This window comes from Coregonus lavaretus (genome assembly GCF_964263955.1).
Source record: "Coregonus lavaretus genome assembly, contig: HAP1_SCAFFOLD_760, whole genome shotgun sequence".
NCBI lineage: Eukaryota > Metazoa > Chordata > Actinopteri > Salmoniformes > Salmonidae > Coregonus > Coregonus lavaretus.
In genome coordinates this window covers 42,099-57,500 of record NW_028165889.1, presented here as the reverse complement: position 1 = coordinate 57,500, position 15,402 = coordinate 42,099, and the positions used below count along the sequence as shown (strand labels likewise).

The window sequence follows — 15,402 nt, the reverse complement described above, 5'->3', positions numbered from 1 at the left end:
GGCCGAGGTATGTATAGTTTTTTGTGTGCTCTAGGGCAACAGTGTCTAGATATAATTTGTATTTGTGGTCCTGGCAACTGGACCATTTTTGGAATACCATTATTTTTGTCTTACTGAGATTTACTGTCAGGGCCCAGGTCTGATAGAATCTGTGCAGAAGATCTAGGTGCTGCTGTAGGCCCTCCTTGGTTGGTGACAGAAGCACCAGATCATCAGCAAACAGTAGACATTTGACTTCAGATTCTAGTAGGGTGAGGCTGGGTGCTGCAGACTGTTCTAGTGCCCTCGCCAATTCGTTAATATATATTACACTGTAATAAAATAATAAAGAATAACAAATAATAATATAAAACGGTAGTAAACAATAATAATAAACAACAACAATAAAATGTTAACAGTCAATAGTAGAAATATAATAAATAGAAAAGGCTAAACATGGAAAATGAAACTATAACTAACTAATAACTAACTGTCATCCTCACCATTACATTACCTCTCTCTCTCTCTCTCTCTCTCTCTCTCTCTCTCTCTCTCTCTCTCTGTCTCTCTCTCTCTCTCTCTCTCTCTCTCTCTCTCCCCCTCTCTCCCTCTCTCTCTGTCTCTCTCTCCCTCTCTCTCTCTCTCTCTCTGTCTCTCTCTCTCTCTCTCTCTCCCTCTCTCTGTCTCTCTGTGTCCCCCCCCAGAGGCAGAACATGGCTATGCATCAGCCTTGCCCTTCTACTGCCCAGGGGACTCTGATAAGAAGAGTAAGCAGAAGAACAAGAAGCTGCAGGTTGCCGGTAGTAACAGGTGATTATATAACCATAGCTGACTAGTCTGTTTGTCTGACAGCTAGCTAGGGACGGGGTGTGGCTCTCTGAAACCACTAGTCTGTTTGTCTGACAGCTAGCTAGGGACGGGGTGTGGCTCTCTGAAACCACTAGTCTGTTTGTCTGACAGCTAGCTAGGGACGGGGTGTGGCTCTCTGAAACCACTAGTCTGTTTGTCTGACAGCTAGCTAGGGACGGGGTGTGGCTCTCTGAAACCACTAGTCTGTTTGTCTGACAGCTAGTTAGCTAGGGACGGGGTGTGGCTCTCTGAAACCACTAGTCTGTTTGTCTGACAGCTAGCTAGCTAGGGACGGGGTGTGGCTCTCTGAAACCACTAGTCTGTTTGTCTGACAGCTAGCTAGGGACGGGGTGTGGCTCTCTGAAACCACTAGTCTGTTTGTCTGACAGCTAGCTAGGGACGGGGTGTGGCTCTCTGAAACCACTAGTCTGTTTGTCTGACAGCTAGCTAGGGACGGGGTGTGACTCTCTGAAACCACTAGTCTGTTTGTCTGACAGCTAGCTAGGGACGGGGTGTGGCTCTCTGAAACCACTAGTCTGTTTGTCTGACAGCTAGCTAGGGACGGGGTGTGGCTCTCTGAAACCACTAGTCTGTTTGTCTGACAGCTAGTTAGCTAGGGACGGGGTGTGACTCTCTGAAACCACTAGTCTGTTTGTCTGACAGCTAGCTAGGGACGGGGTGTGGCTCTCTGAAACCACTAGTCTGTTTGTCTGACAGCTAGCTAGGGACGGGGTGTGACTCTCTGAAACCACTAGTCTGTTTGTCTGACAGCTAGCTAGGGACGGGGTGTGGCTCTCTGAAACCACTAGTCTGTTTGTCTGACAGCTAGCTAGGGACGGGGTGTGGCTCTCTGAAACCACTAGTCTGTTTGTCTGACAGCTAGCTAGGGACGGGGTGTGGCTCTCTGAAACCACTAGTCTGTTTGTCTGACAGCTAGCTAGGGACGGGGTGTGGCTCTCTGAAACCACTAGTCTGTTTGTCTGACAGCTAGCTAGGGACGGGGTGTGGCTCTCTGAAACCACTAGTCTGTTTGTCTGACAGCTAGCTAGGGACGGGGTGTGGCTCTCTGAAACCACTAGTCTGTTTGTCTGACAGCTAGTTAGCTAGGGACGGGGTGTGGCTCTCTGAAACCACTAGTCTGTTTGTCTGACAGCTAGCTAGGGACGGGGTGTGGCTCTCTGAAACCACTAGTCTGTTTGTCTGACAGCTAGCTAGGGACGGGGTGTGGCTCTCTGAAACCACTAGTCTGTTTGTCTGACAGCTAGCTAGGGACGGGGTGTGGCTCTCTGAAACCACTAGTCTGTTTGTCTGACAGCTAGCTAGGGACGGGGTGTGGCTCTCTGAAACCACTAGTCTGTTTGTCTGACAGCTAGCTAGGGACGGGGTGTGGCTCTCTGAAACCACTAGTCTGTTTGTCTGACAGCTAGCTAGGGACGGGGTGTGGCTCTCTGAAACCACTAGTCTGTTTGTCTGACAGCTAGCTAGGGACGGGGTGTGGCTGTAGTCAGCATTTGGTTGCACTGAAGAATGTGTGCTGACTAGTCTACTTTTTGTTGTTGAAATGATATATTATGTATCTGAAATACTGTGTCACACGTAAGTGTGTTCGACTTGTTTTTCATCTGTAATAACATGATAATGACTTGTGCGTTAGTGCTTTATAAACTCACTAATAATTAATGGTGCTTCTATGTTCACAGGACTGTCCATAATGAGTTGGAGAAGCACAGGTAAAGGGCCATTCTATCAGTCCTGTGACATTCTACCTTTGACAACCACTGTCTAGATTTCCGTTAGCACATTCCTAATTATAAAAGTAACAACACAGGTATACAACTAAAGATAACTCTTAAAGAGCCACTGAACACTCAGCGTGTTTTTCTGTTGTTCGTTAGAAAAAACAGATTATTAAATAAAGTAAGTAGCCTTGTCTGAGCCAGAACGGCCCGTAGGGCAGGAGTCTATCTCCTGTTTCTGTAGAGTGAACCAGAACGGCCCGTAGGGCAGGAGTCTATCTCCTGTTTCTGTAGAGTGAACCAGAACGGCCCGTAGGGCAGGAGTCTATCTCCTGTTTCTGTAGAGTGAACCAGAACGGCCCGTAGGGCAGGAGTCTATCTCCTGTTTCTGTAGAGTGAACCAGAACGGCCCATAGGGCAGGAGTCTATCTCCTGTTTCTGCAGAGTGAACCAGAACGGCCCATAGGGCAGGAGTCTATCTCCTGTTTCTGTAGAGTGAACCAGAACGGCCCATAGGGCAGGAGTCTATCTCCTGTTTCTGTAGAGTGAACCAGAACGGCCCATAGGGCAGGAGTCTATCTCCTGTTTCTGTAGAGTGAACCAGAACGGCCCATAGGGCAGGAGTCTATCTCCTGTTTCTGTAGAGTGAACCAGAACGGCCCATAGGGCAGGAGTCTATCTCCTGTTTCTGTAGAGTGAACCAGAACGGCCCATAGGGCAGGAGTCTATCTCCTGTTTCTGTAGAGTGAACCAGAACGGCCCATAGGGCAGGAGTCTATCTCCTGTTTCTGCAGAGTGAACCAGAACGGCCCATAGGGCAGGAGTCTATCTCCTGTTTCTGCAGAGTGAACCAGAACGGCCCGTAGGGCAGGAGTCTATCTCCTGTTTCTGTAGAGTGAGGCAGCTTAATGTACAAGTACACCCCCTGGACAGGACACTAGTCTATGGCAGGGTCTAGTTTACGAATAGTTATATTATTGTAACAGACGGGCTCAGTTGAGGCATTGTTTTATTGTGTTGTTGTAACAGACGTGCTCAGTTGAGGCATTGTTTTATTGTGTTGTTGTAACAGACGTGCTCAGTTGAGGCATTGTTTTATTGTGTTGTTGTAACAGACAGGGTTTTATTGTGTTGTTGTAACAGACAGGGTTTTATTGTGTTGTTGTAACAGACGGGCCCAGTTGAGGCACCACTTGGAGCAGTTGAAGCAGCAGGTTCCCCAGTTGTCTGACTCCATGAGGTACACCACCCTTAACCTGCTGAGGCGGGCTCAGACACACATCAAGGTAAGATTAACACCCAGCTAACCCTAAACACTACCCTAACCCTAAACACTACCCTAACCCCTAAACACTACCCTAACCCTAGCCCCTAACCCTAAACACTACCCTAACCCTAGCCCCTAACCCTAAACACTACCCTAACCCTAGCCCCTAACCCTAAACACTACCCTAACCCTAGCCCCTAACCCTAAACACTACCCTAACCCTAGCCCCTAACCCTAAACACTACCCTAACCCTAAACACTAACCTAATCCTACCCCCTAAACACTACCCTAACCACTACCCTAACCCTAGCCCCTAACCCTAAACACTACCCTAACCCTAAACACTACCCTAACCCTAGCCCCTAAACACTACCCTAACCCTAGCCCCTAAACACTACCCTAACCACTACCCTAACCCTAGCCCCTAACCCTAAACACTACCCTAACCCTAAACACTACCCTAACCCTAGCCCCTAAACACTACCCTAACCCTAGCCCCTAAACACTACCCTAACCCTACCCCTAAACACTACCCTAACCCTAGCCCTAAACACTACCCTAACCCTAGCCCCTAAACACTACCCTAACCCTAGCCCCTAACCCTAAACACTACCCTAGCCCCTAGCCCCTAAACACTACCCTAACCACTACCCTAACCCTAGCCCCTAACCCTAAACACTACCCTAACCCTAACCACTACCCTAGCCCCTAGCCCCTAACCACTACCCTAACCCTAGCCCCTAACCCTAAACACTACCCTAACCCTAAACACTACCCTAGCCCCTAGCCCCTAAACACTACCCTAACCCTAGCCCCTAAACACTACCCTAACCCTAGCCCCTAACCCTAAACACTACCCTAACCCTAGCCCCTAAACACTACCCTAACCCTAGCCCCTAACCCTAAACACTACCCTAACCCTAGCCCCTAAACACTACCCTAACCCTAGCCCCTAACCCTAAACACTACCCTAACCCTAGCCCCTAACCCTAAACACTACCCTAACCCTAAACACTACCCTAGCCCCTAGCCCCTAAACACTACCCTAACCCTAGCCCCTAAACACTACCCTAACCACTACCCTAACCCTAGCCCCTAACCCTAAACACTACCCTAACCCTAGCCCCTAACCCTAAACACTACCCTAACCCTAAACACTACCCTAGCCCCTAGCCCCTAAACACTACCCTAGCCCCTAGCCCCTAAACACTACCCTTAAATGGATACTTTGGGATTTTGACAATGAGACCTTTGTCTACTTCCCCAGAGTCAGATGAACTCGTGGATATCATGTTTATGTCTCTGCATCCTGTATAAAGGAAGTTAGAGGTCGTTTCACAAGCCAATGCTAACTGGCGTTAGCACAATGACTGGAAGTCTATGGCTATCTGCTAGCATGCGCGCTCTCTCTCTGTATAACTGTACTCATCTCTCTCTCTCTCTCTAACTGTACTCATCTCTCTCTCTCTCTCTAACTGTACTCATCTCTCTCTCTCTCTCTAACTGTACTCATCTCTCTCTCTCTCTCTAACTGTACTCATCTCTCTCTCTCTCTCTAACTGTACTCATCTCTCTCTCTCTCTCTCTCTCTCTCTCTCTCTCTCTCTCGTCTCTCTCTCTCGGTGTATAACTGTACTCATCTCTCTCAAATGTTCAAATTCAAGCTGCTTTATTGGCATGAAAAACATTGTGTCAATATTGCCAAAGCAACAATGTATTCAATAATACAATTATAAACAATAACAAATAATAATATCAGATGGTAGTAAATAATAACAATAAAATGTTAACAGTCAATAGTAGAAATGTAATAAATATACAAATCTAAATATGGAAAATGAAACTATAACTAACTTATAACTAAATAACGGTCATCTTCACCATTATATCAGTACTACAACTACCATCATCATTACTACCACTACTACCACCACCATCATTAAACTGCTATCATTACCATCACCCCTACTACCATCATCATTACTACCACTACTACCACCACCATCATTAAACTGCTATCATTACCATCACCCCTACTACCATCATCATTACTACTACTACTACCACCACCATCATTAAACTGCTATCATTACCATCACCCCTACTACCATCATCATTACTACCACTACTACCACCACCATCATTAAACTGCCATCATTACCATCACCCCTACTACCATCATCATTACTACCACTACTACCACCACCATCATTAAACTGCCATCATTACCATCACCCCTACTACCATCATCATTACTACCACTACTACCACCACCATCATTGAACTGCCATCATTACCATTACCACCCATACCACTACTATTTGGAATGATAAACAACAATAATAATGATAATAACAATAATAGCAATAACAACAATAATAAGTACGTTACTATTTACTATGCAGATGTTATTATTCAGTGTCCCTCAGGCTATGGCAGGCAAATACATATTTGGCTGCAAGAGGAGCCATTGCTCCTTCACCCATGAGTATTTTTAGTTTTTCCTCTGGGTTTAATAAGTTAAAATTTGGAATAAATGTAGTCATTTCTGTGAATAATGAATCTCTTTGTGAGGAATATTTATCACAGTAAAGGAGAAAGTGCATCTCTGTTTCTACCTCCCCTGTCGTGCAGTGACCACATATACGCTCCTCTTTGGGTAGCCATGTCTTTTTATGTCTGCCGGATTCTATTGCCAATTGGTGGTCACTCAGCCTGTACTTGGTAAGGATCTGTCTCTGCTTCGTATCTCTGACAGAGTAGAGATAATCAGCCAATTCATATTCTCTGTTTAGGGTCAGATAGCAATTTAGTCGGCTTTGGGATTTTGTTTCGTTTTTCCAATGTTGTCCTTTGATTGGTTCATGATTTTGTTCATTGGAATTCTTTCTTTTGAAGCAGTGCTGGTGTCAGCTTGGTTGGTTCGGTCCAACACCAGCTGACTGAGAGGGCTCGTTTCTGGGCTCAGCTCTTGGGTTTGAAGTGCTTTAAATTGCAGACTTGAATTTGGACTTTGGATTTAGATGTAGCCAAAATTTTAATGATCTTTTCTGTATTTTCATTACTACTGGAAAGCGGCCCAATTCTGCCCTACATGCATTAGTTGGTGTATTTCTCTGGACTTGAAGAATATTCCGACAGAATTCTGCATGTAGGGCTTCAATTGGATGTTTGTCCCACATTTTAAAGTCCAGTTTATTGAGTGGCCCCCAAACCTCACTTCCGTAATTGGGATGTTGATTTTGAATAATTACATTTCTATTGTATACAATGCTCTGCGGGCTTTTTCTTTGAGTGCATTCACTGCCATATTAAAGTTTCCCGATGCAGATATGGTCAGACCAAGGTATGTGTAATTTTTTGTGTGTTCAATTATGGTGTTGTTCAGGGTGAATTTATATTTGTGTTTCTGACATCTGTTATTTTTGTGGAAAATCATGATTTTAGTTTCTTTGAAATGTACTGCCAGGGCCCAATTATGGCAATATTGCTCTAGAATGTTATGGTTCTGTTGAAGACCTTCTTTGGTTGGTGATAGAAGTACCAAGTCATCAGCATATAGCAGGTATTTTACCACTGTGTCAAATAGTGTGAGTCCTGGGGCTGGAGAATGGTACATGTCTGCTAATTCATTGATATAAATGTTGAAAAGATTTGGACTCAAACTGCAGCCTTGTCTCACACCTCAACATTGTGAAAATAATTATGTTCTTTGGTTTTTGATTTTTATTGCACACTTGTTTTCTGTGTACATACATTTTATTAAGTCATACACCTTACCACCAAGCCCACTTTGGAGAATTTTGTAGAATAGCCCTTCGTGCCAAATAGAATCGAATGCTTTTTTAAAGTCAATAAAGCAAGCAAAGATTTTGCCCTCTTTTTTTGGTGGACGTGTTTATTAATTAGTGTGTGTAAGGTGTATATATGGTCAGTAGTGTGATGGTTGGGGAGAAAGCCAATTTGACATTTACCTATTACATTTTTTTCTTGAAGAAAGGTTTGAATTCTTGAATTCAAAATGCTACAGAAAACCTTTCCCAAGTTGCTGTTTACGCAAATTCCCCTGTAATTATTGGGGTCTGATTTGTCTCCACTTTTGTGGATAGGGGAGATGAGCCCCTGGTTCCAGACATCAGGGAAGCAGCCAGAAGTTAAAACTATGTTGAACAATTTAAGCACAGCATTTTGCAACTCAGGTGTGCTGTTTTTCAGCATTTCATTTCTGATGTTATCTAGACCATAAGCCTTTTTTGATTTTATAGATTTGAGCTTTTCATTTAGTTCTTGTTGGGTTATTGGGTAATCTAATGGATTTTGGTTGTTTTTAATGACTGATTCAAGGATGATCAATTTTTCTTGAATTTCTAATTGGTTCTGTTGTAAGTCTTTTTGTGGGATGTTTTTGTATAGATTATCAAAATAAGTTTTCCAAATTCCTTCATCTTGTATGGCTAATTCTTGTGGCTTTGTCATGCTTAAATTGTTCCACATGTCCCAGAACTGATTTTGGTCAATTGCACTTTCAATTTCATCAAGTGTCTTATTGGTATAATTCAATTTCTTGCGTTTTAGTGTATGTTTATACTGTTTCAGAGTTTCAAAGTATTCAGTGTAGATCTGGGTTGTTTTGCTGCTTATGTTTTTCATTTGACATTTGTCTTAGGTGTTTTCAAATTTTTTACATTCGCTATCAAACCATTTTTCAGAAACATTTAGTTTTTTGTTTCTGATGTTGCATTTCTTTGGTTTTCTCAAATTTGCTTTCGATGCTGCTTTTTGGAAAATGCTATTTATGTTTTGAGTAGCCGAATTGACACCTTCTTTATTGTTTTGTTATTGTGAGTTATTGAAAAACTGTATAGAGTTCATCATTTCATTTGAGTTCAATGTTTCAATTAATCTCTCTGCACTGTTTTGAGCCCATCTGTACAATTGGTTCATGTTGTAGAGTTTATTGGGCTGTTTTTTCGAATGAATATTGCTGTTTAATTTCTTCAGAAACACGTTGATCTGACAATGGTGTCTGTGGTCTGACAGTGAATGCACTAATGGAGGAGGGGTCAATGTCAGTGATGGCATAATCGACTACTCTTGTCCCAAGAGCTGAGCAGTAAGTAAACCGACCTAAAGAGTCCCCTCTGATTCTACCATTAAGCATGTACAGGCCTAAGGCTCGACAGAGATGCACTAACTCCTTCCCATTTTTGTTCAGTAATTGGGCTACTGTACAAGGAGGGGTGTCCCAATATGTAGTGGTTACCTCCCGCATCAGTGTAGTCAGGCTCAGAACCTGTTCTTACATTGAAATCTCCACAAAGAAGCACTTTACCCTCTGCCTAAAATTGAATGATTTCTGTATGGAGATTGTCAAAAAACTGATCATCATAATATGATGAATCTGAAGGAGCATAAGCTGCACATATGCATACATCATTGTCACAATAGACTGTACCTTTGTTAAGTTTTAACCAAATGTGATTAGTACCTTTTTTCATTTCATTCAGTGCTAAGTCCTGCTTATGCCAAATGATGATTCCACCTGAGTCTCGGCCCTGTTTAACATTTTTATGTTTGATTGATGTTAGTAAACTTTCTCTATAGCCTGAGGGACACTGAGTACCTATGTCTCCACGACACCATCTTTCCAGTAGGATTATGATGTCCTGTCCCTTGATGTTTTTAAGAAATTCTGGATTTGTTGTTTTATAACCAAAATGTGAAGAGTACGGGCCCTGGATATTCCAAGAGCTGATAGTTAATGATCTCATTTATAATAAGTGATATTCACTGGTTTGAGTAAAGTACATTGAAAAAAATAAAAAATAAATAATAATAATTATTTATATATATATATATATATATATATATATACATACATACATACATACATACATACATACATACATACACATACATACATACATACATACATACATACATACAATTATACATCACTATTATTATAATACCAGTGCCAATAAAATAAAGGATAGTTGTAAACAACTTAATAAGAATGGCCCAAAAAATAAGTACAATGCAATGCAATCTGCAACCCTGTGTGTGTGTGTGTGTGTGTGTGTGTGTGTGTGTGTGTGTGTGTGTGTGTGTGTGTGTGTGTGTGTGTGTGTGTGTGTGTGTGTGTGTGTGTGTGTGTGTGTGTGTGTGTGTGTGTGTGTGTGTGTGTGTGTGTGTGTGTGTGTGTGTGAATGAAAGGGTCTGTCTATCCCAGTAGTCTGCATATTAGATGCAGTAGTTGGCGCACCTCTCCTATCTCTGATAGCTCTAGGTGTCTTTTGCCAGAGGTTACCTCAGCATATGTAGGCTGATGATCTGAATGATACATGGTGTGGACTGCATCATGTGGTCCACTTCTCCGAAGGACAGTGTTCTGCTCAACCCTGGAGTAGTGGTCAGTGCTGTGTTGTGATGGGCCGGGTCTAGTAGAGCTGTGTTGTGATGGGGTCTAGTAGAGATGTGTTGTGATGGGGTCTAGTAGAGCTGTGTTGTGATGGGGTCTAGTAGAGCTGTGTTGTGATGGGGTCTAGTAGAGCTGTGTTGTGATGGGCCAGGTCTAGTAGAGCTGTGTTGTGATGGGGTCTAGTAGAGCTGTGTTGTGATGGAGTCTAGTAGAGCTGTGTTGTGATGGGGTCTAGTAGAGCTGTGTTGTGATGGGGTCTGGTAGAGCTGTGTTGTGATGGGGTCTAGTAGAGCTGTGTTGTGATGGGGTCTAGTAGAGCTGTGTTGTGATGGGCCGGGTCTAGTAGAGCTGTGTTGTGATGGGGTCTAGTAGAGCTGTGTTGTGATGGGGTCTAGTAGAGCTGTGTTGTGATGGGGTCTAGTAGAGCTGTGTTGTGATGGGCCGGGTCTAGTAGAGCTGTGTTGTGATGGGGTCTAGTAGAGCTGTGTTGTGATGGGGTCTAGTAGAGCTGTGTTGTGATGGGGTCTAGTAGAGCTGTGTTGTGATGGGGTCTAGTAGAGCTGTGTTGTGATGGGGTCTAGTAGAGCTGTGTTGTGATGGGGTCTAGTAGAGCTGTGTTGTGATGGGGTCTAGTAGAGCTGTGTTGTGATGGGCCGGGTCTAGTAGAGCTGTGTTGTGATGGGGTCTAGTAGAGCTGTGTTGTGATGGAGTCTAGTAGAGCTGTGTTGTGATGGGGTCTAGTAGAGCTGTGTTGTGATGGGGTCTGGTAGAGCTGTGTTGTGATGGGGTCTAGTAGAGCTGTGTTGTGATGGGGTCTAGTAGAGCTGTGTTGTGATGGGCCGGGTCTAGTAGAGCTGTGTTGTGATGGGGTCTAGTAGAGCTGTGTTGTGATGGGGTCTAGTAGAGCTGTGTTGTGATGGGCCGGGTCTAGTAGAGCTGTGTTGTGATGGGGTCTAGTAGAGCTGTGTTGTGATGGGGTCTAGTAGAGCTGTGTTGTGATGGGGTCTAGTAGAGCTGTGTTGTGATGGGGTCTAGTAGAGCTGTGTTGTGATGGGGTCTAGTAGAGCTGTGTTGTGATGGGGTCTAGTAGAGCTGTGTTGTGATGGGGTCTAGTAGAGCTGTGTTGTGATGGGGTCTAGTAGAGCTGTGTTGTGATGGGCCGGGTCTAGTAGAGCTGTGTTGTGATGGGGTCTAGTAGAGCTGTGTTGTGATGGGGTCTAGTAGAGCTGTGTTGTGATGGGGTCTAGTAGAGCTGTGTTGTGATGGGGTCTAGTAGAGCTGTGTTGTGATGGGGTCTAGTAGAGCTGTGTTGTGATGGGGTCTAGTAGAGCTGTGTTGTGATGGGGTCTAGTAGAGCTGTGTTGTGATGGGCTGGGTCTAGTAGAGCTGTGTTGTGATGGGCCGGGTCTAGTAGAGCTGTGTTGTGATGGGGTCTATTAGAGCTGTGTTGTGATGGGGTCTAGTAGAGCTGTGTTGTGATGGGGTCTAGTAGAGCTGTGTTGTGATGGGCCGGGTCTAGTAGAGCTGTGTTGTGATTGGCCGGGTCTAGTAGAGCTGTGTTGTGATGGGGTCTAGTAGAGCTGTGTTGTGATGGGGTCTAGTAGAGCTGTGTTGTGATGGGGTCTAGTAGAGCTGTGTTGTGATGGGGTCTAGTAGAGCTGTGTTGTGATGGAGTCTAGTAGAGCTGTGTTGTGATGGGGTCTAGTAGAGCTGTGTTGTGATGGGGTCTAGTAGAGCTGTGTTGTGATGGAGTCTAGTAGAGCTGTGTTGTGATGGGGTCTAGTAGAGCTGTGTTGTGATGGGGTCTAGTAGAGCTGTGTTGTGATGGGATCTAGTAGAGCTGTGTTGTGATGGGGTCTAGTAGAGCTGTGTTGTGATTGGCCGGGTCTAGTAGAGCTGTGTTGTGATGGGGTCTAGTAGAGCTGTGTTGTGATGGGGTCTAGTAGAGCTGTGTTGTGATGGGGTCTAGTAGAGCTGTGTTGTGATGGGGTCTAGTAGAGCTGTGTTGTGATGGGGTCTAGTAGAGCTGTGCTGTGATGGGGTCTAGTAGAGCTGTGTTGTGATGGGGTCTAGTAGAGCTGTGTTGTGATGGGCCGGGTCTAGTAGAGCTGTGTTGTGATGGGGTCTAGTAGAGCCGTGTTGTGATGGGGTCTAGTAGAGCTGTGTTGTGATGGGCCGGGTCTAGTAGAGCTGTGTTGTGATGGGCCGGGTCTAGAAGAGCTGTGTTGTGATGGGCCGGGTCTAGTAGAGCTGTGTTGTGATGGGGTCTAGTAGAGCTGTGTTGTGATGGGGTCTAGTAGAGCTGTGTTGTGATGGGCCGGGTCTAGTAGAGCTGTGTTGTGATGGGGTCTAGTAGAACTGTGTTGTGATGGGGTCTAGTAGAGCTGTGTTGTGATGGGGTCTAGTAGAGCTGTGTTGTGATGGGGTCTAGTAGAGCTGTGTTGTGATGGAGTCTAGTAGAGCTGTGTTGTGATGGGGTCTAGTAGAGCTGTGTTGTGATGGGGTCTAGTAGAGCTGTGTTGTGATGGGGTCTAGTAGAGCTGTGTTGTGATGGGGTCTAGTAGAGCTGTGTTGTGATGGGGTCTAGTAGAGCTGTGTTGTGATGGGCCTGGTCTAGTAGAGCTGTGTTGTGATGGAGTCTAGTAGAGATGTGTTGTGATGGGGTCTAGTAGAGCTGTGTTGTGATGGGGTCTAGTAGAGCTGTGTTGTGATGGGGTCTAGTAGAGCTGTGTTGTGATGGGGTCTAGTAGAGCTGTGTTGTGATGGGCCGGGTCTAGTAGAGCTGTGTTGTGATGGGACGGGTCTGGTCGTGCTGTCCTGAGGCGGGCCTGGTCTGGTAAATCTGTGCTGTGTTGGGCCTGGTCTTGTAGAGCTGTGCTGTAATAAGCCGTGTCTGGCTCTTCTCTCCTGGGGATGGTGGGGGTACTGTTGTTTCAGAAGGTGGGGCAGGGGGGCTCTGCTGCTGGGGTGATGGGTGTGTGGGTCCCTGCCAAGTGTTGCATCCTTTAGGTCCTTGGTAAAGGTTCTGATACTGTCCTGATCAAGGTGTACATTATCGTATAAATGTTCACATGTCAGAGTGGGGTGGTGAGACGTTCTGACGTTGAGCAGTGAGGCACAGTCCACAGTGATCTGTCGATTTATTTTGTCGATCAACTGTCCTGGGAAGTCTTTTCTTGGTAGGAGGGTGGACACAACTATATTGGTTGTTGGGAACATAGCCTGTGCCCGTTCTGCCACTCTTCTCACTGCCCCAGATACATTTTCACCTTTGGCACGAAGGTCGTTTGTGCCAGTGTGGATGATGATGTTGTCGGGGGTGTCAATCCTGGTCTGACTGAGGAGCTGCATTGCACTCTCAGTTGTAGGACACCAGAACTTATACACCTGGTGTCTAGGGAATCATCTTTCCTGGACCAAGAACTTCCCATTTGAATCAATAAGGATTGCAGTTGTGTGTGACTGTCTGGGTGGAGCAGACTGGGAGACTGGTATTCTGACCTGGGCTGGAGCAGACTGGGTGGCTGGTTGGCTGACCTGGGCTGGAGCAGACTGGGAGACTGGTATTCTGACCTGGGCTGGAGCAGACTGGGAGGCTGGTTGGCTGACCTGGGCTGGAGCAGACTGGGAGGCTGGTTGGCTGACCTGGGCTGGAGCAGACTGGGAGGCTGGTTGGCTGACCTGGGCTGGAGCAGACTGGGAGGCTGGTTGGCTGACCTGGGCTGGAGCAGACTGGGAGGCTGGTTGGTTGACCTGGGCTGGAGCAGACTGGGCTGGAGCAGACTGGGACGCTGGTTGGCTGATCTGGGCTGGAGCAGACTGGTAGGCGGGTGCAGTGTCATCAGGCTGTGTGGTGGAGGCCATGCTGGTTATGCTGGTCTCAGGTTCTGCCTGTGTTGTACCAGGCTGGTGGACATGTTCTCTAGATGCAGAGGACATATTGACTAGCTGCTGGTTGAGGGGGTCAATGTACCTCTCTCTCTGCTCTAGCTCCTCTGTTGTTGTGCTCAGATGGTATCGGAGGTCATCATTTGTCTGACTCAGTTTGTCCATTCTGCTTTCTAATTTAGCAATAGATGCTCTGCTCTCCTCCCTGAACTGTTTCATCTCTTCTTTTAGTTTCTGGACAGTGTCCTCCTCTTGAAGCTTGTTCTCTCTGAGTTCTATGACCTCTGCTTCAACTAGAGAGAAGGTGTTGTGGAAACGTTGCATGGCAGGTGTTGTAGGCATGTTCTTGGCTCTGTCTGCTTCTGGTGAGGTAGGTAGAGGGACACTGAGGGCTTCTTGCTGGGTCACAGAGACCGTTGGGGCCTGCTTTTCTCCATCTCCCTCCTTGACTTTTTCCTCAGTTTCTGAGATGAGTTCAGCTTCTGCTTTTAGGGTAGAAAACATATTCTCAAAAGCCTGGAGGCTTGAATCATTGCCTTGTATCAATACAGTTCCATTATTATATAAGTTGACTGTTTAATACGTGTTGCTCTGGTCAGCTTCTTCAGAAATGCTGATCTGACATCCTTGATGCCTCTCTTTTTTGAGAAAGGGAAATTGTTGTAAATAACCCTTTTCCATATGTGCCCTAGTTTGGTATTAAATAATAAATTTGTTCTTGTTTTGCAACTGGTAAGATCTGCAAACAGGCATTCATGGTTCTGTCCGATCGTCAAACCTTTGAAACTTTTCTTAGTTTTCTCCGTCTGGATGTCTGGTGGGTAAACAATTTCCATAGCAACGCTGCAATAGAAGCGTTGTTTCTTGTATTATATATATAATATTAATATAATATTCTCTCTTGTGTCTTTTAGAGGACTGTTTTACTTTGATGTCCTTTGTCTTCTGTCCTTATTTTGTCTTTCTTTTCTTCTGTTAACTAGATATTATTTGTTAGCTAGCTAGCTTCTTCCAGGAGACTCCCTAGCAACTGCTTAGCAACGGGTAAACAATTCAGCTAGCTAAGATAACTACAATTATATGAAAAATAGTTACTTTTTCAAAAGCCTTTCTTCTTTGTTTGTTGCTTGTTTTGTCTCTTATTCAGTCTTGCAGTTTTCTTTTGTTATTTTTCGATGTACTTCACTCTAAAAACCATGTAAATTTCGATATTTGTAGGAGCTCATTTTTTTCAGCAGCTGCTGCTCTATTTGGAATCTTT

General features: G+C 45.0%; 1 protein-coding gene across 2 annotated transcripts in view; it reads left to right on the top strand.

The window, feature by feature from the left end:
* The window catches only part of LOC311115330 (max dimerization protein 3-like), a 37,488-nt gene that overhangs the window by 7,650 nt on the left and 14,436 nt on the right, over positions 1-15,402 (top strand). For both annotated transcript variants that reach the window (XM_084190522.1, XM_084190523.1), the window contains exons 2-4: positions 684-789; positions 2,529-2,558; positions 3,736-3,850. In XM_084190522.1, coding sequence (XP_084046648.1) covers positions 684-789; positions 2,529-2,558; positions 3,736-3,850 — 251 coding nt within the window. The remainder of the gene's footprint in view (positions 1-683; positions 790-2,528; positions 2,559-3,735; positions 3,851-15,402) is intronic.